The sequence below is a fragment of the Dasypus novemcinctus genome, chromosome 1, assembly GCF_030445035.2.
Source record: "Dasypus novemcinctus isolate mDasNov1 chromosome 1, mDasNov1.1.hap2, whole genome shotgun sequence".
Taxonomy (NCBI): domain Eukaryota; kingdom Metazoa; phylum Chordata; class Mammalia; order Cingulata; family Dasypodidae; genus Dasypus; species Dasypus novemcinctus.
Genome location: NC_080673.1, coordinates 134,761,081 through 134,788,598, shown reverse-complemented (window position 1 = coordinate 134,788,598; position 27,518 = coordinate 134,761,081). Strand labels below are relative to the sequence as shown.

Here is a 27,518-nt window from a genome sequence, read left to right as displayed (position 1 = left end):
TATAACAATTCTGGAAAGTATGCAATGTAGCTATCATCATCCAGATTTTATATAATTGAAATTAAAGCTCATATAAGTAAAATGCTCAAGGTTATAAAACGGAGTGTCAGCATCTGAAGTTAGAATCCAAGCCTCCAGACTCCATTTCAGTGGCCGTTTCATAGTACCAAACTACCAATCATATATATATATATTTAACACACGTACACATACACAAATATGTTTCCATATAGTCTATATTTTAAGTATTACAAAAAATATGGGAATTATTTTATGAACTTGTTAGTGTTTACAGGCTTCATGGGTAAAGTTTACATTTCTGTCATTCTTAAATATCCCACCTAATTTTCCTTTACAATTCTTTTTTCATCTCTTTGCTAAAAAAATCCTCACTTCCTCTCTCCACCATCAAGATGGCATATAGGCTAAGAAAAACTCAGCTTCAGTTTTAGCTTCATAACTGCTTAAGGAGGAAGGTAAATCTATATTATGTCAAATAGAATATTTTGCACTATTTCTTTTATCACGTTCTTTAGCAAAGGGAAGTTGTCATTAATTCATGTACATCAATGTTTACTGAGTTTGCATTGAATTAGGCCCAATACTGGGGATTTGAAATGTGTTAATGAGCAAGGCAGTGTCTTTTTTATGAACTCACAACCTGATAAAGGTAATAAAATGTGGATAGATTTGATGGAGTTATGACGAAAGTGCAACAGAAGAAAGAAATATCCTCAGAAAAGTAAAACTGTCTTGATAGATGGCAAATGTGGAAAATATAATTCCTAGATATTATTCTATTTTAGTTTGTTTGCATTGTTTAAAATTAGGAAAAGGACAAGCAGAAAAATGCTTTTCTTTATAGTAAGTAGTGTGATCTGCTGACAGAATAAATTGAAAACTGAAAAATGACTATCTTTTCTAGTTTTCTTTGGTATTTGTAAGGATTAACTAATTATTTTGGATCATTTCTCATATACAAACTAAGAAAGACCAGAATATTTAAATAAGTTCCGTTAATATAAATAAAATATTTGTAAATCTGCACATATTATCTTATGAAGGCTATGATACATTTTGACAGTGATGGGAACAAATTCAGCATAATTGCTAAAACTGTGAACAACATTCATGGTAGTTTTACAATTTATATTATATTATATTATATTATTTCTTTTATGAAGTGCATTTGGGTTTTTCTTCTGACTGCCCCTTAACCCAAATCCCCTTCTTTCATCCTGAGTTTTTTTCTTGCATCATCCCAAATGCACAAATTGATGTTTCCTTCTTTTCCATCAGCTCATATATCTTTCTGTCCTTCCTTTCAAGTACTGTCTCAAAAATAACCTCCTTTGGGAAGAATTTGGTGAATCGTCTTCTTTCTCTAGCCTATCAGTAAAGCTGGCTCTTCCTACTTTTCAATATATTCGCTCTTCCAAGGAAAAATAATTTTGTCTTTCCAGTAGATATTTTATCTAATAATATGTATTAAATGAGTAATGGTCTGAAAAATGTTCTCTCTCTTCTTTAAGCCAACTAGTCCAAACCGAGGTTGGTTTGTTCCACCATTTGGAGGAAACCCCTGGTGGGTATACCTTGCAGCTGCTATCCCTGCTTTGTTGGTCACCATTCTGATTTTCATGGACCAGCAAATCACAGCTGTGATTGTAAACAGAAAAGAACATAAACTCAAAGTAAGTGTCCATAATATCATTGCCTTCTACTTTATTTTTGTTACATGAAAATACTAATTAATTCAAAATCAAAACGGTTTTATTGGGAGTTATGCAATAGCTAATGTTTCCTAAGCCTTGGTGGAATCATAGATTGCCTGTGTAGACACATGTCCTCAACCTAACACTTGAGTAACATCATTTAAATCTGAAAAAACTGTTCCAAATCATTTTTCCTCAGGCACCAAAGGGAACGCAAACACAATTTAGTACTTAGCTGCTCTCATCCTACACCTAGTTTTAATGTGTTAACTGTCCTTAATGAAGACAATGGCAATCAAAGATTTAATTAACATATACTGAGTACCTACTCTCTGTTAAATCAGCTCAGCTCTATATTTAGAGGTTGAATCAGATAATTCATAGTTATAGCCATAACCATTTACTATTTGCTCTCAAGTATTTGTTTCAATATGTTATTTACCATAAAGCAGTGAGAAAATGATTTTGTACATTTGTTTTCATTTTATAAATATCAGCTATTATTAACTTTGTCATAAGTCTAAAGAAAATGCTTCAGTGCTCTGAATTATCTTTCAAGAGAGCTGCCTAAAATATTCTTACCTTATATAATATGTCTCCAGATCTAGTGGGTGGTGTTTGGAAAATATCATTTGAGGGTATGAGAAATTAATAGCAAAAATAAAAGAGCTTTAATTTAGTATGTGCCTTCTATGAGCCAGACCATGTTCTAAGCACTTTTTAATATATATTAATGCATTCATTTCTTGCCACCACCATCTGAGAGAAGCATGGAAGTACATTAGAATCCGTCTCCTGAATTCAGGAGAGGAAATGATTAAGAATGGGGTTCAGCAGAGCAGGTGTTACAGAAAGAAAAATCCAGGAAATTTAAGGAATCAATTGATTATAAAAACCCACTGGGTATTGGGTGACAGAGATGAGGAATATTCTGATAAATTATGTAAGCCCAGATTGCTTGAAGGATTGTGGATCATGGAGAGAAAAGAAATAGATCCTATAATAATCAGGGACCAGGAGAAGATGAAAATTAAAAGCTTGGAACAAAAAGGAGATCATTAGATTTTGAGAATTTGTGAGGATTGTATGTTGAGAGTGATGAACTGGACCAATATGTGTGATTAGTTACTGAAACGTATTGGGAAATGAATTTCATCAATGCTTGGAGGTTGAAATACTATGAGTCCAGAGTGTTGAAAGTGTCACTAGAGAATAGCTTAGGGTATGGTAGACGGGAAGATCATGGAGCCATTGCTAAAATCATAAGGAATGGAGGTACCTGTCCTGAGATCAGCATATGTTAGTGATTGTGGAGAGGGGGTGGAAGGACAGAATGAAGAATTACTTGCACTCAATGGAAGACATTTCATGGAAATATGAGGATACGTGATGTATACTCTCATTTTATAGGAGGAATTAGAGAAAGAAATAGGCTTTCATTGAACACCACCACCAGGGAATCACTGGTACCAAATTAAAGTACTAATTTTCAGTTATGATCAAAGAAAATATTGAAAATTTCGTTAGGAACTTACATTAAGATGATTTTCTTAGCCCCCAGACCTGCACCCAAATAAATACTGTACTGCTTTGGGATACGTTTCTGAATTAATAGTATGTTGTTTAAATTTTTAAGCTTTGTTTCCCACAAATAAACTCTAAATCTGTTTTTTATTGAATGCCTTGCAATGCCTGGTTCTGTCTTATGTTTTGTACTTAATTTTAAAAATTAGTTCTATGATCAAACAATTAGTAAGTGTGAAGAGTTCAATTTATTTTTTTCCGCATCTTATTTTCTGCTGCTCAAGATTTTGTGCCTGAGTGTTGTTCTTTAGGAAAATATCTCTACAAAATACCTATAAAAATTAAAGTAGATTTTTAACATGTTTTGAACCAGTGAATTTCAAATTTTGTCTTTAAATTCTTGTCTGTCCTTTTCTATTTTAACAATCTACTAGCTATTAGGGCAAAGTGGCAAGTAGGTGACATCTCTTCTTTTTGAAAATGATTCTTATATGTCAGTGTTTTTAAATTATCAGCACAGTGTCCCTATTTTATAGAAAATGATGTTATTGAATTTTATAACAAGTAAAAATCACAAGAATGTAAATACTTTCCACTAGAAATGAATACCAAAAAGATATCCTACTAGTTTCCTTAAGGGATTTTTGCAGAATACTATGAAAGATATTACATTTGAATGACAAGAGGTCATTTGGTAGATAATAGTACATATAGCCATTTGGTCAATAACTTAATTTTTTAAATTTTAGAAAATATTGTACTTCTGAAGAATGTATACGTTACATTTCTGTTCTTTAAAGGGAAATAATAAAATGCTGTCTGTCATATATCGGTTGTTCATACATCTGCGGGTCTGTCTGGGAACCCTCTATTTTGTTCCCATTGGGCTATTTGTGCCAGTTCTTCAGAAGTGTTTGGCTCACCTTTTATTTTCCCTACTTTTTTTATTTTTTAAAAGATACTTTGATTACTAAATGTTACAGAGAATTATAAGGGATTCCCATATGCCCCGCTCCCCACACCTCCCAAATATTTCCACATAGCAACATCTTTCATCAATGCAGTACATTCATTGCAATTGATAAGCACATTTTGGAGCATCGCCACTAAGCGTGGATTCTAGTTTACATTGTAGTTTACACTCTCTTCTATTTGACTGTGTAGGTTATGGCTGGATATATAAATGGCCTGTATCTGTTGTTGAAATATCATTCAAGATGATTCCCAAGTCCCGAAAATACCCCTATATTACACCTGTTTTTCCTTCTCCCTAACCCTAGAACATCCATGGGTCACTGTGTCCACAACAATGGTATTTTTTCCATTGCTATAATCACAATAAGTCTATAGTAGAATACTAGTAAGTTTATTTTAGTCCATAGTTCATTTCCCAATCCTGAGGAATCTGGCATGGTGATTCCCACTCTACCATGAATTGAGGGGGGCTTCTATCCCATACATCTGATTGATGGAACCCTCTTACTTGCAGCTGTAGGCACTCTCAGTTCCTTGGTATGTTATTTATCCATCATCTCCTCCTTGTTAGTTGTCCTGGGTGAGTCCATTGAACTGGAGAGTAGGTATTGCAACTCTGTTGAGATTCAGGGTTCAGCTGGCACATAGACACATTTGGCTCTTCTTGGAACTTTGTTCTTCCATATAAATTTTAGCACCCATGTACAGTATTGTACACACACATCCACACCCACACACAACCCTGTGGGAGTTTTATTTGCAGTTATATTGAATCCCTACATCAATTTAAGGAGAATTTTCTATATTGAACTTAGATGACCTATATCTCCATTTATTTAGACCTTCACTGTATATTAATAACAGCGTATAAAGTCTCCCATATATTTTTTGGGGGGGCAGGCTTTTTTTTTATCCTCCCCCCTTGCAGCTTGCTTGCTGTCCGCTCTCTGTGTCCATTTGCTGCACATACTTCTGTGTCTGCTTGTCTCCCTTTGTTGCATCATCTTGCTGCACCCGATCTACATGGGTGCGGGCCATCAGATCTCCGCAGGCACAGACGTGGGCTGTCAGCTCTCTGTGGGTCCAGACGCAGACTACCAGCTCTCTGTGGACAAGGGCCAGCTTGCTTCACAAGGAGACCCTGGAAGGTGAATCCAGGGCCTCCCATATGGTAGGCGGGAGCCCAACTGATTGATCCACAGCTGCTTCCCACCTCCCATGTCCTTTGTTAGATTTACCTAAGTTTTTATGCAATCCATTTACTGTTTTAAATGGTAGGTTTTTTCCTAAAGTTTCATTTTCTTCCTGGAATGTAGAAACTAATTTGATTATTGTGTATTGATCTTCTATCTGGCACTCTTCCTAAGTGTCTTAGTTCTGATAGTTTTCTATAGATTTGTTGGTGTTCCATACATTTTTTTATTTCTTCCTTTTGGTTCTTATATATTTTATTTATTTTTCTTGACTTTGTGCCAACTAGGAAATCCAACACATTTTTCGAGGGGTTACATAATTCAGTTTATCACATTAGGTGTGTGATTATATTTGTTTTGTCTTTTTAGTGAATTGAACTTTTTATGTAATTCTCTTTCTTTCTAGCAATGCTTTTTTTTTGCCTTGGAGCTTATTTTATTTCATGGTAAAGTTCTGGTAGCTTCTTTTAATTTGCACTTGCCTTATATATTTTTTTCCATTCTGTTCTTTTTCAGTCTTCCTTTTTCCCCAGTGTCCCTTTGCACATACAGACTTTTGAAAAATCCCTTTTTACAATCTTTGCTTTTAACTTAAGTGATTTAATCCATTTAAATTTATTTGGATTCATTTTTACCATGTTATTTTTGCTTTCTGTTTGTTGCATTTTCACTGTGTTCTTTATTGCCTTTTTTATATTGATAGAATTTGATTTTTTCTTATTTTTCTTATTCTACTTTATCTTCCATTGACTAGTTTGGAAGCCAGTACATTCTTGTCTTTTCATTTAGTGGTTATGTTGGGCATTTTCGTGTGCATATTTAACTTGGTAAAAATTTAGTCAATATTTTTTACTCTTTTCGTGAACTAAATTTATACTTTAACTTTAATATTCTTTCCAAATCATATGCTATTAGTATCAAGATTTTTATTTCTATTTTAACTTTTTAATCTATGTAATTAGACATGATCAAGATTTTCTTTTCTCATTTTTTCTTTTTGCCTTTATGATTCCCTCTTGGGATATTGTCCTCTAGCCTGAATTATTTCCCCTTAATAGTACATACTTACTTGCCAGGCTTTTTTGCTTTTTCATTCTAAGTACCCATATAGAAAATCATAAGATTCTTATGCCTCCTCCCTTGGTCCTAGGCTTTTCACAGGCTGGGGTGATTGGCCCAGGGACCTATAATCCACCTGCCTTATTACCCTGATTATGGTAGCTCTGCTTTCCTACTGTGAGGGTGGTAAACTCTTTCATTGGTGTACACCAAAATGTGTCTGTTTGACCTTCATTCTTGAAAGTTAGTTTCTCTTGATATATAATTTTTGGTTGCAAGCTATTTTCTTTAAGCACTTAAAAGATTTTTCCCCACTGTTTCCGATTTCCATTCAGAGTTTAATTCCTTTGTAAGGAATCTGGGTTTTCTTTTGGGATATTTTATGACAGTTTTGTCTTTGTTCTACAGTTCCCTACAATTTTTTCATAAATTGGATTTATTGGGCTTCCTGAATCTGAGAATTAGTGTGTTTAATCAATTATGAACATTTTTGAGTTTTTGGCTCTTTCAGTGTCTGACATATATCATTCCGGAATTCCAAATAGAAATTTATTGTACATTCCTATCCTGTGCTCCATATCTACTAACTTGTGTATATATTTTCCATCCCTTGCCTGTCTGGGTTATATTTTGGGTAATTTCCTCAATTTTTTCTCTTTACTAATTCTTTTCTTCTATTGGTTCTATTTTACTACCTACTCAATCTGTTGAATTTTTCAATTATTAGACATTTTATTTTTAGAAATTCTTTTTGCCCTTTTCCAAATCTTCCTGCTCAACTTTGATAGTCCTGGATTCTTTATTATTTTTTCATACCCTCTTTTACTTATTATTTTATGTCTCTGCTATCTTTGTAGGTTTGATACGAAACTTTGTTTCTTTGGCTGACTTATACTTCTGGTGTCTTTCTTCCTTATATTTGGGCCTTTTTATGTAGAAGTTATGAAGTAATATTCCTGAGAAAATGCATTGATGACTGTGTTTAAAATATAGCCTTCTAAAGATTTTATTTGCTTCTGAAAGATATATGAAAACCCTTCAACCCAGGAACACATTAATTTTTGTTTTTTCCTGTAAAATGTTTTACTATGGAAATTTTTAAACCTACACAGAGGTAGGCAGAATAGAATAATAACTACAGATATTCATTATCCAGTTTCAATACTTATCAGCTTATGGGCAATCTTAAGTCATCTACCCTCATTGTCTTATCCCCTTCCTATAATACTTTGCCTTTACCTTAACTGAGTTCCATTTTACTCATAAATTTTAGGTAATATTTATTATTAAAGATGAGTTCTCTTTTTAAAACATAGCCATGCTACCATTTTCAATCTAAAAGAAGTTAGCATTCCTTTATATCATCAAATATCCAGTAACTATTTAAATTTGCAAATGTATCATAAATATACTCAACTTTGAAAATATAATTTATTGTTTGAGTCAAAATCTGAATAAAATTCACACATTATGATTGTTGGATACATTTTAAAATTTTTTTAATCTATAGATTTTCCATCCATCAGTTAGATTTGTTTGTTTCCCCTTATATTTTTGGGGGATGCCAGGATGTTTGTTGTTTTGCTTATCTTTTTGCTGTACAACAAACCACCTGGCTGAAGATAGCTATTTATTATGATCTCCTATGATTCTTCGGGTTGACTCAGCTCACATGGACAGTTTTTGATTGAGGTATCTCTTGTAGTTGCACTCAGATAGCTTTTGGGCTGATGTCATCTGAAGGCTCAGTTGGGCTAATGTCCAAGTTGGCTTCTTCATTCCCATTTCTTTCTCTCACTCTCTCTGTGGTTTCCCTCTTTGTCACTCTCTCTTTCTCTACTTTATATCTCATTCTCCAAGACTTTTCCATGTGGCTTGGCTTCTGAGAGCATAGCGACGTTGTATTATTTGAGCTTGTTACATGGCAGCTGAATTTCAAGGGTTAAGAAGTGGAAGATACGCTTAAGGGTTATTCCTGCAATTGGCACAACTTTAATTTGGTTTCTAATGGCCGTAGTCAATTGGTCAAAGTAGTCAGAGGGCTAGCCTCAATTTAAGAGCATGAGGAAGAACTCCACCTTTTCATGGAAGCATAGTAAGATCTCATTGTAAATAGTATATAGACCAGGACATATTTTTCCAGCCATCTTTGAAAAACAAAATCTGCCACATTTGTACTGAGGAATTTCTCATAGTCTGGATTTTAGTGATTTCTTCTGCGTGGTATCATTTAGCCATGTCCTCTATATATCCTTTAAATTAGTCATTGGATCTAGAATCTTGATGAGGTATACATTTGATTTTTTGGGGGGTGGGGAAAGAAGGAAACTAATTTTTAGATTTTAGGTAGGATTGTGAACTTCCATCTGGAAACCAGGACCACTTTAAGCTACATTTTTGGCTTAGGGTTTTCTAGGCCACAAAGGTAATGTGAATTACAGTTCCAAACCCCATCTGCATGTGGGCTTATATTCAGGGATATCCATGGAGATTCTTTTTTTTTCCCTTTTGACATGGCACCCAGTGGCACGGCCAGGACAGGCATGTGTCCCCACTGTCTTTTCCTCTATATATGTCTCCTAGAAATATATAGTCGACCAACTGAATGTGCTGTGTTTTGGTAAGTTTGGTTTTATTTGGGGTGGGGGGAGGGTGTTCTCCCATCTAATACCCCTTCTTCCATCTTTCTAGGGTTTGTCTCCTGTCCCTGGAGTTCAGATGTTCATTTTAATCCAGGCTTTAAGCCACAGGGATCAGCACATTCTCTTTCATGGCAGGCCTAGCCTCCATGGTTTACCGACCCTGTGGATTTACACTTTCTTGTTACTATTGTTATTTTTTCCCTCCAGTTGTTCCTTTTTCTTCCCTACAGATAAGCCATCATTTCTAAAATTGTTTTCTCTGTTTTGTCTACCATTTTCAGATATTCTGTAATGGGTAGGGGTGTCGGTATTGATCAAGTTTACCAAAAATCTACAAATGAATGTTGACTAATATATATTTATTCTGAAAATATTTTGGAAACACATTTGTTGTTTTGTTCTATACTTGACTAAATTTTTTTGTATCTTTAGAGGTAAACACCTACTTGTTTCTCTTCATTGAGTTTTCTCAATGATAAAATTCAGAATATAGAATTTAGAAAATTTAAAATTCATAAAATGTACAATTTTTATTCCCAATATCCTGTACAAAAATGAGAAAAAAACAGATGTATATTAAGATTTACTTCTTAAAATAAGAATTAAGTATATAAAAAAGACGTTACGTCACTTTAGTAATTGATAATTTAAAAGCATTCCTTTGAACAATAGCTACTGAAAAAAATGCCAGTCTTTTTTTTCCCCCCACAAATGCAATGATACTGGTAAACATTTCATCGTAAGCCAAAGGCACATTGGAAATTGTTCTTTTCACAATTTTTTTTTTTAGGAAAGGAGAGCTGTTAAATGTGAAAAGCAGGGATTCTGTCTAAAACTGTAGAGGAATCTGACTGCTATGAAATTGATTCAAAAGAGAAACGTGAAACATTGAGTGAGGTGGAGTCATGGTGGTATTAAAAGCAGCATGTTTTTGGATGGCATTTGCTTTGGCATCATGCCAAATGGCTCTGACTGGCTAGCTGCTCTGATTGGGATGGGACCCACCTTTCTACTCGCCGAGCAGCTCTGTATTGATGTCGGAATGCCACAGCACTAGGCTCTTTTTGGCCATAATTTTGGTTAGTTACATAGCACATTATCCCTGCAGAATACTCAACAGCAAACCAGGTTCAGAGAGGACCTGATTTCTCTGAAGTCGTCTCCTAAGGCACTGGCAGAGGCAGGAAGAGAGTACAAATTTGACTGCAAAACTAGGGATACTTCTCACAGGGAAAGTGATTTGAAGAGTTTTATAGATTGAGTGTGGGAGAGAGAAATTTCAAGATTGGTATCTAGAATAGATATTAGGTACTTGTAGCAACTAGTTTTCTCTGATATCCTCTATTATAAAACCCTTAATTGGGGTGAATTTCCAAAATCCCTACCTTGCCCCCTTTTTACTTTTCTTTTTTATTCCTACGCCCATAACCCTAAATCCAGCCCTTCTATTTCATGTTTAGACTGTTTCAAATGGATTAGTCATGAGTTAATAACCAGTTTTCCTTCCTTCCAAACGGACTGATTTTTTTTAAAAAAACACTGTTCTTATGTGTTAGTCTTATATTTCTAAACTTTCTTTGGCTTACTTTTGTCCCTTGAAAAATATCCATTTTCCTTAGCCTGGGATTTAAGGCTCTTTGTGATTTGACCTCAACCTAAATCTAAAATAGTTTTTCTCTACAGACTAGCCTGTGTACTAGTCAAATGAACTGTTGGCCTCTCTTCAAATCTGGCAATTTCTCCTGCTGTAAAACTTTTCTTCCCAGTCCCCAGTGATTGCCACTTATCAAAATCTTACCCATTCCTTCAAGACCCTCCAAATATGAAAGCTTCTCAGGGTAGCCTTCACCCCTAGTAATTTATCATTGCTCTTCATTTGCTCTTATAATATAGTTGTATAACGGGTAACATGATATCTCACTTAGTAGTTACTCCCTTTGCTTGGACAAAACGTTTTCAAGATAAGGATCATGTTTTATCCTCTTTCCAGCTCTCTTGTGGCCCATCACAATGACTTCCAAACAGTAAACATTGTAAATACATATTGAATAATTTTATTATATTTTCAAATGGTTCTCAGAGCTGTTACACTGTGTGAGCTGGGTGATAACTGGAAAACATCCAAACCATCTCGAGTTCTCATAGTGAGTGTTTATGTTATTTAAAGCCCTGTTTAGATGCTATCACTGCAGGGAGTTTTCGTGGGTTCACTGTAGACAGAATTAAACACTTCATTCTCTGGGCTTTTTGATATCTTTCCCAAACCTCTTTGAATTTCTATGTAGAGAGCATTGTAATTTGTGCGCAAGTCTGGGTCTCCTCACCTGATCCTGTGCCCCTTGGTGGGAGGTACCACATCATGGTTCTCCATGTCCCCGTAAACTAGCATGTTCGCTGGATCATGTTGGACTCCTAACATGAGCATGAATGTTTGTTCTGTGTCTGTGTATGTACATGCACTGCCCTTGACCCCTTCTTTGTTATCATCTGTGGACCAGATGTAAATTCCAGATTGCAAGGCTAGCCTTTTTGTTCCATAGATTTTGATTACTGTGGATTTATTCCGAAATAACTTTCGTTCTGTATTAGCAAAGCATATACAATTTCAAAAGGAAATAAAGTTTCACTTCCTATCGTGGTACTTAAAATAATCTCCAGTTTCAGAAAATAGAACATGATCTGGGTTTATATTTAAGGAGATAAAGACTTAAAAAAATTTTTAGGGACACGTTTAACCTTTTGAGCATTTCTTGAATCTCTGCTATGTGTGGAGCACTTGTGTTAGTTGTTGCAGGTGAAAATAGCTTTGTTATGGTCTCTGAAGGAGGGTAGGAGATTTTGCCTAATCACAAGTTATGCTAACCAAAAATGTCTTCAAACATTGTCATATATCCCTTAGGGAGAAAAATAGATCCATCAAGAATCACTAGTGTAGAGCCTCATGGATGACATTACAGTGTTTAGGTTTTATTTTACGTGAAACGGGAACCCATAGGAGGATTTTAAGCAGGAAAGACCATGTAATAATTTAGATTTTTAAAACATTACTCTGAGAATGGATTGTCAGGGACAAAGGTAGCATCAGAGACTTCCGTCGGGAGAGCAGCTTTGAAGATTGGGGATGTCAGGACGGAAGAAGGGAAATTTGAACTGGGTCTTTAAGGGAAGGGATGGAATTAAACAGATGTTAAAGCCTAGAGACAGAAAGCTGGTTTGAAGAGTGGAATGAATGAAATTGCAAGGGGCAGAAGGAACAAGGAAATGATTTAGTTTCAGGTCCCCTGAGTTTCCCCATCACAGGATCAGTTCTGGGAGTCTCAGCCTGGTTAACCAGCCATCTCGACTCACCTTAGCCTGCCTGGTCTGCTCACTGCCCAGTTGCCTCCCCTGCTCCCTAGCTTTCCAGTCTGGAATTTCTGGGATGAGAATTTCATTTAACACGCTTTCAGCAGTATGAATGGATGCAGGAAGTGCAAAAGTAGAGGCAGTGGGAGCAGTCAGGAGACTGCTATATAATCCAGGTGAGAAATTATGAGGACCTGAAAGGGGCAATGAAAATGAGTAGAAGGGGTAAGGATCAGATAAAAGATTTCACATGTTATTTTTGAGACATACTGTTTAAGTGCCAATATTTGAACATTATTTTTATCTTATTCAAATCTGGTCATTCGGATATTTTTAGCTAATGGGGCATCTTAGAAGTGACTTGTTTTCATATATATAGGCTGCCTTTGTAGTTATACCTTTTCTAAAATAAACCTTTGGGTTTGGAGATCTTTAAGGCAATTCCTGGGGCACCATGAAAATCTGAGCATAGCTTTTACTATTTGGTTCAACAAATATGTCTCCAGTGTATGTAGATATTGCACTATACCTTGTAAACCTAGATCACTGAAATTTGGCTAAATAAATACATTGTTTTTCACTCTTTGTACTCGGTCTCTGTACCCCATCTGTTTATTGTTTTCCCTCAATACTTCAGTTACTTCAGTTTAAACTGCATCATCTCAAACTGTGGTGATTGCAGTGTGTCCTATCAGTCCCCCTTCTCAGCCTTCAATCTTTTTTTTTTAAAGAGATGTATTAGTACTTTATTTTTATTTATTTATTTCTCTCCTGTTCCCCCCACCCCTCCCAGTTGTCTGTTCTCTGTGTCCATTTGCTGCATGTTCTTTGTCCGCTTCTGTTGTTGTCAGGGGCACGGGAATCTGTTTTCTTTTTGTTGCGTCATCTTGCTATGTCAGCTCTCCATGTGTGTGGCGCCATTCTTGGGCAGGCTGAACTTTCTTTCATACTGTGCGGCTCTCCTTACGGGGCACACTCCTTGCGCGTGGGGCTCCCCTATCAGGGGGCACCCCTGCGTGTCACGGCACTCTTTGCGCACATCATCACTGCTCGTGGGCCAGCTCCACATGGGTCAAGGAGGCCCGGGGTTTGAACCGCGGACCTCCTATGTGGTAGACGGACGCCCTAACCGCTGGGCCAAGTCAGCTTCCCTCAGCCTTCAATCTTGACCCCTCAGAATGTATTCTCAGCAAACCAATAAAGCAATCTTTCTAAACAGAAGTATGGTCATATCATTTCTCTGTTTAAAACCCTTCAATGGCCTCCCATTGCACTTAGGATAAAAAAAAAATCCCAAAGCCTTAAGTAATACATAAAAATCCTTACTTTTCCAACCTTATTTCCTACCACTCCCGTCTCCTACCATGCACCAACTCTATTTTATCTTCCCAAAATGACTGCTCTTTTGTCTAGTTTTCCCATAACTTCTCACACAGCTGGCTGTGGCTAAAATTTTAGGGCTTTGCTTAAACACAGGTATACTGCAGAGATATTGTAGGTTTGGATCCAGGCCAGTACAATAAAGTAAATATCACAGTAAAGCAAGTCACACGAATTTCTTGGTTATCCAGTATATTTGACACTTGGCTTTGCACTATTCTATAGTCTATTAAGTGTTCAGTAGCATTATGCCAAAAAAACCAATGTGCATATATATATTAATTTGAAAATAATTGTTAAAAAATGCTAACCATCATCTGAGCCTTCAGTGAGTTGTAATCTTTTGTCTGGTGGAGGGTCCTGCCTCATTGTTGATGGCTACTGGCTGATCAGAGTGGTGGTTGCTGAAGACTGGGGTACCTGTGACAGTTTCTTAAAATAAGACACAATGAAGTCTCCTGCATTAACTGACTCTTCTTTCACTAAAGATTTCTCTGTAGTATGTCATGCTTTTTGGTAGCATTTTGCCCACAGTAGAACTCTTTCAAAATTAGAGTCAGTCCTCTCAACTAAGTTGATGTAATGTTCTAAACCCTTTGTTATCAGATCAGCAGGGTTTATAGCATCTTCACCAGGAGTAGACGTCATCTCAAGAAACCATGTTCTTTGCTGATCCATAAGAAGCAACTCCTCACCCATTCAAGTTAATCATGGGATTGCAACAGTTAAGTCACATCTTTAGGCTTCACTTCTAATTCTAATTCTCTTGCTATTTCCACCCCATTTGCCACAGTAGGCCACAACTGTGGACTTAAAATACCCAGTAAACCATGCTGTAAAGAGGTGTGCTGTCATCAGGCTTTGTTTTTCCATTTATAGTGGACAAAGTAGATTTACCATAATTCTTAAGGGCGCTAGGATTTTGGAAATGGAAACTTCAAGTCACCAGCTGCGTTAGCCCCTAACAAGAGAGTCAACCTCTCCTTTGCAACTTTGAAGCCAGGCATTGGCTTTTCCTTTCTAGCTATGAAAGCCCTAGATGGCATCTTCTTCAAAGAGAAGGCTGTTTTGTCTATGCTGAAAACCTGTTGTTTAGTGTATCCACCTTCATCACTGAACTTATCAAGATCTTATGGATAACTTGCTGCACCTTCTATATCAGCACTTGCTGCTTCACCTTGCACTTTTGTATTATGGAGACAGTTTCTTTCCTTAAACATCATGAACCTGCCTCTGCTAGCTTCCAACTTATCTTCTGCAGCTTCCTTACTTCTCTCATGCTTCGTAGAATTAAAGAGAGGTAGGACCTTATTCTAGGTTAGTCTTTGGCTTAGGGCATGTTGTGACTAGTTTGATCTTTTATCCAAACCACTAGAACTTTCTCGATATCAGCAATAAAGCTGTTTCGTTTCCTTATCACTTGTGTGATCACTGGAGTAGCACTTTTAGTTTCCTACAAGACCTTTTCCTTTGCATTCGCAACTTGCCTAACTGTTTAGCACAAAAGGTCTAGCTCTTTCTTGGCTTTTGATATGCCTTCCTCACTAATCATTTCTAGATTTTGATATAAAGTGAAAGACATGAGACGCCTCCTTTTGGTTGAACACTTAGATGCCATTCTAGGGTTATTAATTGGTCTCCTTTCAATATTGTGTTTCAGAGAATAGGGAAGCCTGGAGAGAGAGACAGAGATGGGAAAAAACTGGTTGGTGGAGCAGTGAGAACACACCTAACATTTGTGGATTAAGTTCACAATCTTACAAGAACACTGTTCATGATGCCCCAAAACAATTATAATAGTAACATCCAAGATCACTGATCACAGATCACCATGACAGATACAATAATAATGAAAAAGTTTACCAAAATGTGGCACAGAGACACAAAGTGAGCTCATGCTGCTGGAAAAGTGACTCCCATAGACTTACTTGATGCAGTGTTGTCACAGACCTTCAATTTGTAAAAAATGCAGTATCTACAAAGTGCAATAGAGTGAAGCACAATAAAATGGATTTGCCTGTACCATGTGCAACCCATGCCTGACTTTTTTTTCTTTTTTCTTTTAGTTAGACCAATAAAAAGAATTTATTGAGAAATAGGGGAAAGAACAGAGCTGCTGAGAAATGGGAGAGAAGAACAGAAATACACACCAATATTTGATGTGGGCTCCTCTAGGCAGAAAGAGCAGGCTTTCCATGCCTGACTTTTGGCTCAGTTGCATGCCTCTCCTAGTCACACCTGTCACATACTGAGATCACTCTCATTGTAGACCTTTAACACTGTTATTGTGAATGTCAATTTGTCGGCTCTGTTACTATACTGTAAGCCTCTGTGTCTTATCTGTCATTTATTTCCAGGGTCCAACTATAACACAGTATCATTGAATGAATAAATTGATATTTGTTCTTCCATCAACAAGTAATTATCTAGAGTGTCCATTCTGCTTTGGGCACTGCACCAGGTGCTGGAGTTTCAATGTTAAACAAAACATACATGGTCCTTGACCTCATGGAACTTCTGGTATATGAGGGAGAGAGACAGCTTTCAAATACTCATTCAAAATACGACATTGCAATTGCGACTGGTACTGGTGATTTACAAGAGTATAAGGAAGAATTTGACCTCTTCTAGGAGGTACAGGATGTTCTGTAAGGAGCGGCCCTTACACTAAGAACTAAAGCATGGGTGGGAATTAGCTAAAAGAGTCTTTTGGGTGGCAGACGAAATGCTATTTGTGCAGAGACCTTGCAGGAGGAGGTGATCTGGAGATAATTAAGACCTGAAATAATCCATTGTGTCGGCAATAAAGGAGGGAAAGTTTAGGCTGGAGAGAGATTTAATGGCAGACCAGGCAGGGTCTGCAGGTCATGTTGGTGATTTTCCCTTCATCTTAAGAGTATCAAGAATTATCAGCAAGGTTGAGGAAAAAGCCCTTTTTGAAGGGCTGGATTTCAGGAGGTTCAGAGTAATTATTATGTACCCGTAAATATTTTATCTCAGAACATTTGTTATTCTGGTGGTTGTGCATAGTTACCTTTATATTCTATCTCTTAAAATCCTCATTAGACCCTCTTTAGTATTATATTGTACTTTTTTTCCTCTTGTCTTCAGGATATATAACTTGAGTTTGTTTTCATTGAAATAGAGCAAGAAAGCATAAAGATGGCCCAGGGGGGCCTGCATGACCCGTTGATCTGGCCAGTGTGCATATCCTTAGGTTATTATAGTTTCCTTGGTAACAACTTTTGGGGATTCTGCTCTTAATTATCATATTAATACCTTTAATATGGATTTGAGTGATTTAGTCTAAATAGGGCTTGAAACCTCGTAATATTTCAGCTTTTGTCCCCACCCTTCCAAAGGATTCACATTTCCACCATTTAAGTTTATAAAGTTTTAAAAATTTTTGGTATGAATAACTAATGATTAATAGTTACCAGTCAGGAGAACAGGAGGATATATACATGCTATTTATCATTCATTTTTAAAATAATCATTTATTGGGAATCTATGCATCATGCACTGTGCTAAATTATTCAGGATACAGAAGAAAATAGACATGGCCCAGATTATCATGTTACTTATACTTAGCCTAGTGTCAAAGACAGATAAATACACAGGCAACTTCAAAGTAGCGTGATAAATAGTTTGATGGAAGAAAGGATAAAGTAACAGACAGGAATGCAAAGAAGGAATTTAACCTAACTCACTTATCTCACCTAGACTGAGGCAAGGAAAAACTACCAAAAAAGACATGGGCTGATTTAGTCTTAAGTATTAGTAGGATTGAGGCCATGTAAGAAAAGTAAAAATATAGGCTATTCCAGGTGACGGAAGCTGGACACAAAAGGCATCACTGAGAGAGATGTACATTCGAAGAGTTGCATGTGGTTAAAGTGGCCATGGCATAGGATGCAGGCAGAGGAGAGGTGAAAGATGAAGTTCAGTTGTGAACAGAGGCCAGATCATGAAAGCACTGTGGTAAGGACATAGGATATTCAAAGGCAGGAGTAAGAAAGTTCTGTAGGCTCTACTTTAAAGTATAGCCAGAATGCAACCACTTCTTGCCATTTTGGCTGCTACAACTCTGGTTCCAACTACCACAATCTCTCAAATGTTATTGCAACAGCCTCATTGAACTTATTCAGTCTGTTCTTAACACAACAGCCAGAGTCTTTAGGACATAAAATATGCCTCTTCCATTTAAAACACTCCAAGACTTTCCTATCACAGTCAGCATAAACTCCAAGTCCTTATAGTTCCCCTTAGTACTTAAATAATAATTTTGCTTATTTATGTGGTTTATTTTCTCCCTCAGTAGAATGGAATCTCTAGTAGAAAAGAAACTCCACAGAGGCAAAAAGTTTTGTCTGTTTTGTTCACAGATGTGTCATAGCACCTAAACTGTGCCTGGTACTACATTGGCAGTCAATATTTACTGAAACAATGAATGACTGAAACTCCAGATAGATCATGGTATTCATTTCATTAGTCACTATTGAACAAGTTTATTTCAATGCCTTCCTACCTTTGCTCTACTTTCACCTTCCTTTCCCCATTCCCAGTTCAACCCATTATACTTTCCTGGAATGAACTGGTTTGGTTAACATTATTTGTCTCCCAGCTGCATTTTCATCCTTAGCCAAACCTAGATTAAGTAAATATATGCTTTTCTTTCTTGTGTCAGCTATCCTTCCCTGTGATGAGTTATTTGAGGACATAATTAGACGCATGTATGTGAGTCAGGGGTGAAATCTTAGCTTGTCGGTGAAAGAAAAGCAGTGTTCTGACTAACCTGTAACAGGATCTGAATGATAACAGTCACTGAGTTTCTAGTATAAATCACATTCTCATTTTTTAAAGCAAGTCTCTCCATTTCCTTGGATTGGTCATATTCTGACTCTTGGTACTACTACTTCCATGCTGTGAAAATGGACTGTTCTATTTTCTCAGTCTCCATAGGGGTATTAAGCATTTGATTTCTTCATAAATAGAGCAGAGAAATATAACCATAGAATAACATTGTGAACTAGTTTAACAATATTTACTCAGTGAATAAAAGAACTAGATCCTTTATTATGTTCTCTGCTCTTCCAGTCAGTAAATGTCATGGTGTTCATTGAGCAATGCTTGAAATCAGCCTATTCTGATTAGGGGGTATTAATTACCTTAAATGATAATGTGTGCTATATTTTTAGATAATTATTTTCATATACTAACAAAAGTGAGAAATGGTCTTCTACGTACCTTCTCAAGTTTCCTTTCAGATCTTTAGTATATGCATACTGAGTACCTTCTCGGTGAACAGCATACTGCTAAACACTGGCAAGCCGACAAGGCATGGTGCTTGTCATTAAGGTGCTTATTGTGCTTACATTACCAACCATTGCCAATACCACTCCTGTTACTGCCACCACTTATTGAGTCTATATGTGTAACAACACCTACCATTTAAGATCCTAAAGAAGCTTTACTTCTAGTACTTCATTCAGTGATTGTATTAACTTTTCAAGGTAGGCATATATGTCCATTGTTCAGGTACAAAACTGTATGAAGAGAAGTTTATTAACAATAAACATATAATAAATGAAGCTGTGACTTAACTCTAAATTTAACAAATACTCAAAGTAATAGCAGAGAAGAAGCCATGCCACAGTTATATGTTTAATTGCCAGGAGGAATAATATGAGGAAGATATAGTTCCTGCCCTCAAGGAGCTTCCATTCAAGTAGATCTTTTTATCAAAGTGAACCACCAGAAAAATTGTAGGGTTTTTTGGGTAATCTTGATTCCCATGGCAAACATGAGTAATTTCTCCACATGGTTTTGTTATCTTTTCCTATAGAAAGGAGCTGGATATCACCTGGATCTCTTTTGGGTGGCCATTCTCATGGTGGTATGCTCCTTCATGGCTCTTCCATGGTATGTAGCTGCTACTGTCATCTCCATTGCTCATATTGACAGTTTGAAGATGGAGACAGAGACTTCAGCACCTGGAGAACAACCGAAGTTTCTAGGCGTGAGGTATGTGAAGTCAGAGGCAAATGGCTGTACAAAAGTCAGTGCACACACATTTGTGTGTTGAGCCTAAGGACAGGGAAAGGTTTGGAGGTGAAAGAACTGGTGTTAATTAATTTATTCCTGTATTTTGTGTTCTAGAAAGGACTAAATTCTCTTCAAAAAGATAGTGTTCAATAATTTTTTGGGTTCACTTTTACTTATGATGTATAAATTTCCTCTGATTCACAAAAGGCTAAATGTTGCAGCACACAAACACAAGCAGGTCATTTTTGTGATGTGGCACTTACTGCATCACAATCATGTAGGGCGGCCAAGCCTTTTAATCTTTCAGTTCTATTGAATTTCACTGGAACTCTTGAGTCTGTTCGTGATTTTTAAGATTCTCAGAAGGGAAAGGAATTCTCATTTTCCAGTTAGTTTTCTGTCCCCATAAGCACTGAGAAACTTTGACCCCCAGCTGTTAAATTTGGGTAACCATGAAAGGCAGTGGTTCAAGACCTTTATCCTCTATTGAGTACTTTTTTGCAGCTAACCCTGCTCTTAAGTACTTGGATGGATAGCTCACAGGACAAAGCTGTCGTTTCCCACGCCAAAACAGTGGGTGATTCTTGGGGGGTGGAGGAGGAGTGTTAGATGGGAATATCTGTTAAAAAGTATTTTTGTTGTTGTAGATTTGGAAATTAGACTGATGGGATTTATTGCACTCATGAAATTTCCTTGAGCTGTTTGTTAATTAGCATTTGGGACAATGTAATATTTGTCTCCTGTGAAAGAAGGGGCAATTACACAATAATACAGGTTGTTTAAAAAATAAGGGCTTCAAAGAGGCCATTAACTGATGGACTAAGAGCAAGTGATTTTTCTTTTTTGCTTCTAAAAGGAACAAAAGATTTAGCAGTCTTGTTAAATTTTCTCTTTAAGAATTCAAATAGCAAATTACAATATTTTTAAAAGATTTTATACTTATATTGAGTTAATATACTGTCCTTGAGGTATTTTTTACATTATATCCACACCTTTGGTGTTTTTAATCAAAACATTGATTTGGTCAATGTGAGGTCTTTTCTTTTTTGAAGGTGAAAAGACAAGAACGTGTTTATGAAAACAAGAGGTAGACTGGTAATCTTTTTATTTGGTTTCAGGGAACAAAGAGTCACTGGAACCCTTGTCTTTATTCTGACTGGTCTGTCAGTTTTTATGGCTCCCATCTTGAAGGTAAATATATGAAATACTCATCTCTTCCTTTTTCCCAGAACACTGACAGATAATTTACATGTTAAGAGTATAATTCTTTATGAAATATTTGCAATACTATCATCAGATTTTTTTAAAAACATTTATTTATTTATTTCTCTCCCCTTCCCCCCGACCCTGGTTGTCTGTTCTCTGTGTCTATTTGCTCCGTCGTCTTCTTTGTCCGCTTCTGTTGTCAGCGGCACAGGAATCTGTGCTTCTTTTTTGTTGTGTCATCTTGTTGTGTCAGCTCTCTGTGTGTGCGGCACCATTCCTGGGCAGGCTGCACTTTCTATCGCGCTGGGTGGCTCTCCTTACGGGGTGCACTCCTTGTGCGTGGGGCTCCCTTACGCGGGGGACACCCCTGCGTGGCAGGGCACTCCTTGCGTGCATCAGCACTGCGCATGGGCCAGCTGCACACAGGTCAAGGAGGCCTGGGGTTTGAACCCATGTGGTAGATGGACGCCCTAACCATTGGGCCAAGCCCACCGCCTATCATCAGATTCTGTAATACACTAAAACAAAGAGGTCAAGTAGAAAGAGGACTTAAATTTTTTTTCTTAATTTCTTTCTCACTCCTTCACCCCTTCCCTTATAGTAATTATTATTTTTGTAGTCATTAGGTTGAACCATGTGAAGTTACCAATATTCATGCTTTCTGGTTTATGAAAATAGCAATTTTATATAGTTCAGTCTAATATTTCAGACAGATCTCTTCCTCTCCCTACATTTTTTTACTCTCCTAGTCTCCCTATATCCTTTCTTTCCATTACTCCCCATTTACTGTTAAACTCCTAGATAACATGAAAAATTCAGGATGATCATTTTGCATTTTTTCCTCCTGTTCTTGAATTATTGTTGTATTTCCATTTTCTTTGGATTAGGAGACCTAATAGTCCACAGAGAGAGATTAGAATAAAACTGCTAATTTGTAGTTTAAAAACTTTAGAAGTGAACTTCTGAATAAGATAAATTATATGAATATGAAAGAAGTTGCTGGAGTCAATGTATAGGTTTGATTGATGGGGTGACTAACTGCCTAGATAGATCAAATACAAACTAAATGTGAAAGCCTATTTAGAAGCAAAATAGGACTAACCAAGAGGATCAGTATTACCTGTTCATGAAGCTTCCAGTTTTCTTTTTGTAGTACAAGTATTTTTCTCTTTTACAAACCATACCAGCCAATTATTATTTGCATCTATACTTTGCACCATATACCTAAAAAGTATAAATAACCACTGTTAACAGTATTCTTCCAAATTTTTCTCTGACAATTTTATTTTTAAATCATTCTAACTTTTAAGCTTTTTAAAGTTTTTGTTTAATTACACAAGTAATGGAACATTCTTGTACAGAATTCAAACAATATAAAAGTATAAAGAGTAAAAGAAATAAATGCCCTCCATTTCTCTTAAATTGGCACATTTATATGTCAATTACTAATCAGAAGAATTTGAGAAAAGTGGCCTTTAGGGTGTTTATACTAATGCATACATTATGCACAAAATACTTGGTTAACAGATAAAAGTTATAATTATTCACCTTTCATCCTTGGTTTCCACAATGTCAATTAACTGGTTAAATTAATTTATGACTGGATTCATGAAGAAATGTATATCTCATGTAACACATGGGAAAGTAAGATTAAAAATAACTTCAGAACAACTGTTTCTGTTACATACAGAGGACTTTACAGGCGCATAGATTTTATATTCTACAGGAACAGAAGGAAATCTATTGCCACATTTGCCCATGTACAGCAAGTCAAGTGGTAGGTTTGAAGCTGTACTGAGTTTCACAGCATTCAATCTACTGCCAAAATGCTTTGTTTCTCCATAGACACCAGCACATCAGCTGGTAGAAAAGACCTAATGGCAGCTTTACAGCGTAGGCAGCTGGACCTCAGCTGCAGACACAATTTTTAGAGAGTTCATTGGAGGCAATGCTGATCTCAGGATCTGGGAGATTCTACTAGAAATGAATTTGCCCTACGGTTCCTTAGGGCAGGCTAGCCTGGTACAACTGCCAAGTGTCTTCTGTGTGTTCTTCTGTTGTTTAACTGGTGAGGAATAATGGACAAAAATGTTTTCATCCCTACAAATTTACTCATTAACACCCCACCCCATTTTCTCATACTTTTATACTATTACTCTCCATTAATACTTAAAATCATAATACAGAAATGTCAGATGTGTTAAAAGTTCTTTTTTTATTTTAGGTACAGCAAATTGGCTTTAATCCTGGAGAATCTGTCAGCTGACTAATCACATATGATTCCAAAGGGACACAGAGAAGAGATACTATATAGATTGCTATTTTAAGGAAGAGATGCAAGACTCATATTTTCTGCAATGCCTCTTCCTACTGCTTTCTCACCTTGCACCCAAATATGGCTGCAGAGGAGTTAAAACTGAAAGCCCTTTTATTCTTTATAATGATTCTTTTTACCCCCAATATTCAATGCACCATAGTATCTACAGGAGCAGATTAAAATACAGAGAAAAGAGATAGTGAAAGAGCTGTAGGGGATCAGTGAGTGTGAACTTGCTTTTCCATTGGCCTTCTTTAAATAATCCAAGTTTTGCCTCACCCTCATTCAGCTTCTAATGCCCATAATCATGTTTATTTCCACCTAAATAGCTTCGGGTCAATCCAGAGCAGTCAATGAAAGAGGAAGTCCAGCAAACATTTTTATTTGACCTGCTTCTGCCCCAAACGTGGGAAATAAAATTGTTTTGTTAATATAGTTTCTGACATATTGTGGGAAGCCTAGATTTAAAAACAACAAGAATGAAAATAGTCTAGCATTGGTGATTTTGATTCCTTACATCAGGAAGTAAGGCTTTCCTTACTTCAGGAATCCCATCTCCTTCTAGTGAGCTAATTTCAGGTCATGTGTGCTGCCCTTTTACCACTGAAGTTTGGGGCTTTCAGCACATAACTTTTGTTAACTTACTTGAAAAGTCAATACAGGAAGAAACAGATGTTGAAGGTACAGTTTAACTGAAACCTAAGTTATAACTAAGTAAAAGTCAAGATTAACAATTAACTTCAGAATTCACACAAAAAGTGGTGTCAGGAGTTAGCTTGGAGGAGTGGAACTTTTTCCCACCACCATGTGACTATGTGCTTTTTAAAGAAACATTTGACAACTTCAGAGAATGATTTTACTTAAGAGTCTGCTTTTGAAAGGAAAATCAAATAAATGGGAACGAGAGAAATGTGTAACATTTACTTTTTCAAATGGAATGTCTCAACACCTTCCCTGCCCCACTCCCCACATTCCTTACAAGGCTAATAGCCTCAAGTGATCCTAATGATTTTCTCCCATGCATTAAACAGTTTAGGTTGTTGTTCCTCATGCCTGCTTATGCAAGTATACTTTGAACATGAAGTTTATGACCTCTGTTTTGATCTCTTTGCTGAAATTTGTCTTTTTGTGTGGAAAAATGTAAGGAATTATAGTGTACTATTTTTCAGTTCACAAGGATACCCCTTGACCTTAGCTGGTTACAGCTCACACATGCGTCAGAGCACAGGCTCTAACCTGTGATTTGATTCAGTACAGAACTGTTAGGAAGCAAGAAAAACTGGCTTCCCAGGCTGATAAAATGGTTTAGATCTGTACTTCAGCTGTGGAACTATTGCCTGTTAAGCTACTAATTTGAATAGGTTGGGGGAATTAGGGGAGCCTAAGGAGGAGCCAAAGTATGAAAGACAGTTCCATGAGCTTACTTTTTCCATTCTTTTGGCAAACCTAAAGAAATAAAGATCAAGTATAGGTCATGGCTATTCCATTGCCTTTGCTTGAATTAGTTTATCTTTAACATGAGGAGTGGCTAAAATTTATCTTTAAGATTTGTTTAGTGTTCTAAATGAAGAGGGTAGCATTTAATTTGTATCTGGTAAACATTTGTTGAAGTCCTGCAAATAAGCCAGGCACTCTGCTTAGTACCAGAGAAACAAAGAGTGATGATGATGTTAATGATGATGAAGATTGTAATAATAGCTACAATTGGGATAGGACTAAGGCCTCTGCATAGCATTTCAAATAATTTATTCCTCTAATGACACCTATAAGAAAGATACTAGTAATCATCTCCATTTTATTGGTAAGAAAGTCTATGAATAACTTTCCAGGTCACAAAGTTTTTAAGTGGTAGAGCCAAGATTCAGCCTCAGGTAGTTGTAACTCCAAAGCCTGATCTAAAAGCCATCATATGGTTTGCCACATTTTAAAATAATGCACAGTAAGTGCTCTCAAAGAACGCATTTGCTTTCATTTCCCAGGAGATGATCTCCCCCATCTCCTATTTCTCTCTTACGTGGAGAGAATAAGTCATTTTCACAAACTCCTCATCATACTTCTCTCCACAATTTCTTCAGTAACTGGGGACAAGGTTGGAGATCAGCAGCTTCCACAAAAGTAGCTCCATTCATGTCACCATTCCATAGCTAAAAAAAAAAAGATATATTAAAAAAAAAGATGTATTTATCGGACTAAATTTTTTTTAAGGCTTAAAGGTATTAGGATTTTTTAAAAAACATACTTCTGAAGACAGTTATTATAGCTTGAAAGGGCACTATAACAGAGCTTAAATAAACCAGGGCTTTGAGTCTGACCTTCGTAGCCATGCTTCTGACCTGTTGTTCTGTCACCCCCACCGTGGAGGGACCAGAGAGTTGTTGCAGCAGTTGCAGGTTTCCGAACTTGCCAGTGATGGTCCTGATGATAGTAACATCAATACCATGTTTATCATTTATTGAGTCCTATTGTAAGTCAAGTCCTGAACTAGATAGTTTGTGTTATTTAATCTTTATCATAACCACTTTATAGATGAGAATACTGAGGCTCCTAGAAGTTAATAACGTGCTTATGTTACAAAACTGGCAGAGCCAGAATATGAACCAAGATCTTTCTCACATCTGTGAAGTCTCTCTTCTGCACTGAATTCTATGTTGTGGACAACCACAATGTGTTTATTAAATTATCCTTTTTTGCACATTTTCCTAATGGGAGTTATTCTATCAAAGCAAAGACAGGATTAAGTGAAAAAGAGTGAAACTACACTCTCCAGTATGTGAGAAACTTGGTGACATGATCTAAATAGGTTAAATCTTTAACTGCATCTGGATTTCATTATTCTATCAGATTGTAGTATTAGTTACTTATTTTTCATTTTTATTTTAATATCTATTAAAAACTTTGCAATATTTGTAATTTTGCTTTTGGCTTTCTGGGTATGATTGATAACTACATAATTTTCTTTGCATAGTTTTATCATCTGGCAAGTGTTTGTGCATTTACAAACATAGTATTTCTTGTGCATTTTATGTTTTAATTTCTCCTGTTTTATCTTATAAAATCTTTCTCTACTATTACTACTATACATATTATACCAGTTTAAATTGGGTCAGATCTTTTAAAACACATTCTACTTTTCTTTCCTTTGAGAAATTTTTATTACAGTGATGATGAATTTTTAAAAATTGACCTTCTGATACCATTTATAAACAATATTCACTGAAAATTCATCTAGTTTATAGTTCTGTCAATTTCATTAGGTAGACTGGAAGACTATTCTTGAAAAAATGCACTATTATATAGAAAATGTAAAATTTCTTAAGACATTTGTATCACAAAGTTGACTAAAATTCACTTAATTGCTTCCTTGTACCCTTTCTGCCACATCAAAAAATGATTATGTACAAATGAAGACTTCATATCTAAAGCTAATCTCCTGCCCACACCACATGCCACTCTGGGTTAATAATTTTTTAAAAATTTTATTCTGTAGTATATTCAGCAATATTTTAATCATAAATCCAGATACAACAGACCCGGGCACCAAAGCACAGCTTTCCTTCATTTTGGTGTTACAACATCAGAGAAAAGATTTATTTAGCAAAGCTTAGGTGAGGGGTGGAAATGGGTACAGGAATCACATCTGCAATTACTTTCTTTCAAGTTAGAAACATGTTTTACTAGATTAAAAAGTAACTACTGCAAGAACACTAACTAGGTTTCCATGAACTTTATTCCCCTTTTCTCCTTCCACCTTTCTTTCCTTCCCGAAAAATTAGAAAAGAAATGGCAGAAAAAGGGCCATGATATTTTCAAGAAAAATCAAGTGTTCTTTGCCTGAAGAAAGCAAGCAAGCAGTGACTCAAAGCTATAAATGGCCCCTTTGTTATTATTTTATTTAGTTTTTTGATAAAAGTATACAGAGGAATTGTGAAGTATGAAAACATGCACACTCTAAAGGATATAAAGGCACAGGGCAGAACTGAAGTGCCTGGAATGTGATGTGCTCCCCTCTTGGGGGTGACTGTGGGGAAGTGCAGCACACTCACGGCTTGCACACCACCACCGTCCTTCACACCCCCTTAAATATTCTACGTCATTTGTTTTTCTGAACTCAAGATCA

At 36.4% G+C, this 27,518-nt stretch overlaps 1 protein-coding gene and 1 long non-coding RNA gene across 11 annotated transcripts in view; one reads left to right on the top strand and one right to left on the bottom strand.

The window, feature by feature from the left end:
• SLC4A4 (solute carrier family 4 member 4) overlaps positions 1-27,518 on the top strand; it is a 445,649-nt gene that overhangs the window by 392,078 nt on the left and 26,053 nt on the right. For all 10 annotated transcript variants that reach the window (XM_058297298.2, XM_071216116.1, XM_071216109.1 and 7 more), the window contains 3 exons: positions 1,533-1,694; positions 19,679-19,857; positions 20,997-21,069. In XM_058297298.2, the coding sequence (XP_058153281.1) occupies positions 1,533-1,694; positions 19,679-19,857; positions 20,997-21,069 (414 nt within the window). The remainder of the gene's footprint in view (positions 1-1,532; positions 1,695-19,678; positions 19,858-20,996; positions 21,070-27,518) is intronic.
• Positions 19,725-25,543, bottom strand: LOC105744619 (uncharacterized). Its single transcript, XR_001117617.4, has 3 exons — positions 25,416-25,543; positions 22,205-22,308; positions 19,725-19,826 (listed from the first exon to the last, which is right to left on the bottom strand). It is a non-coding gene; the product is annotated as an uncharacterized lncRNA (long non-coding RNA).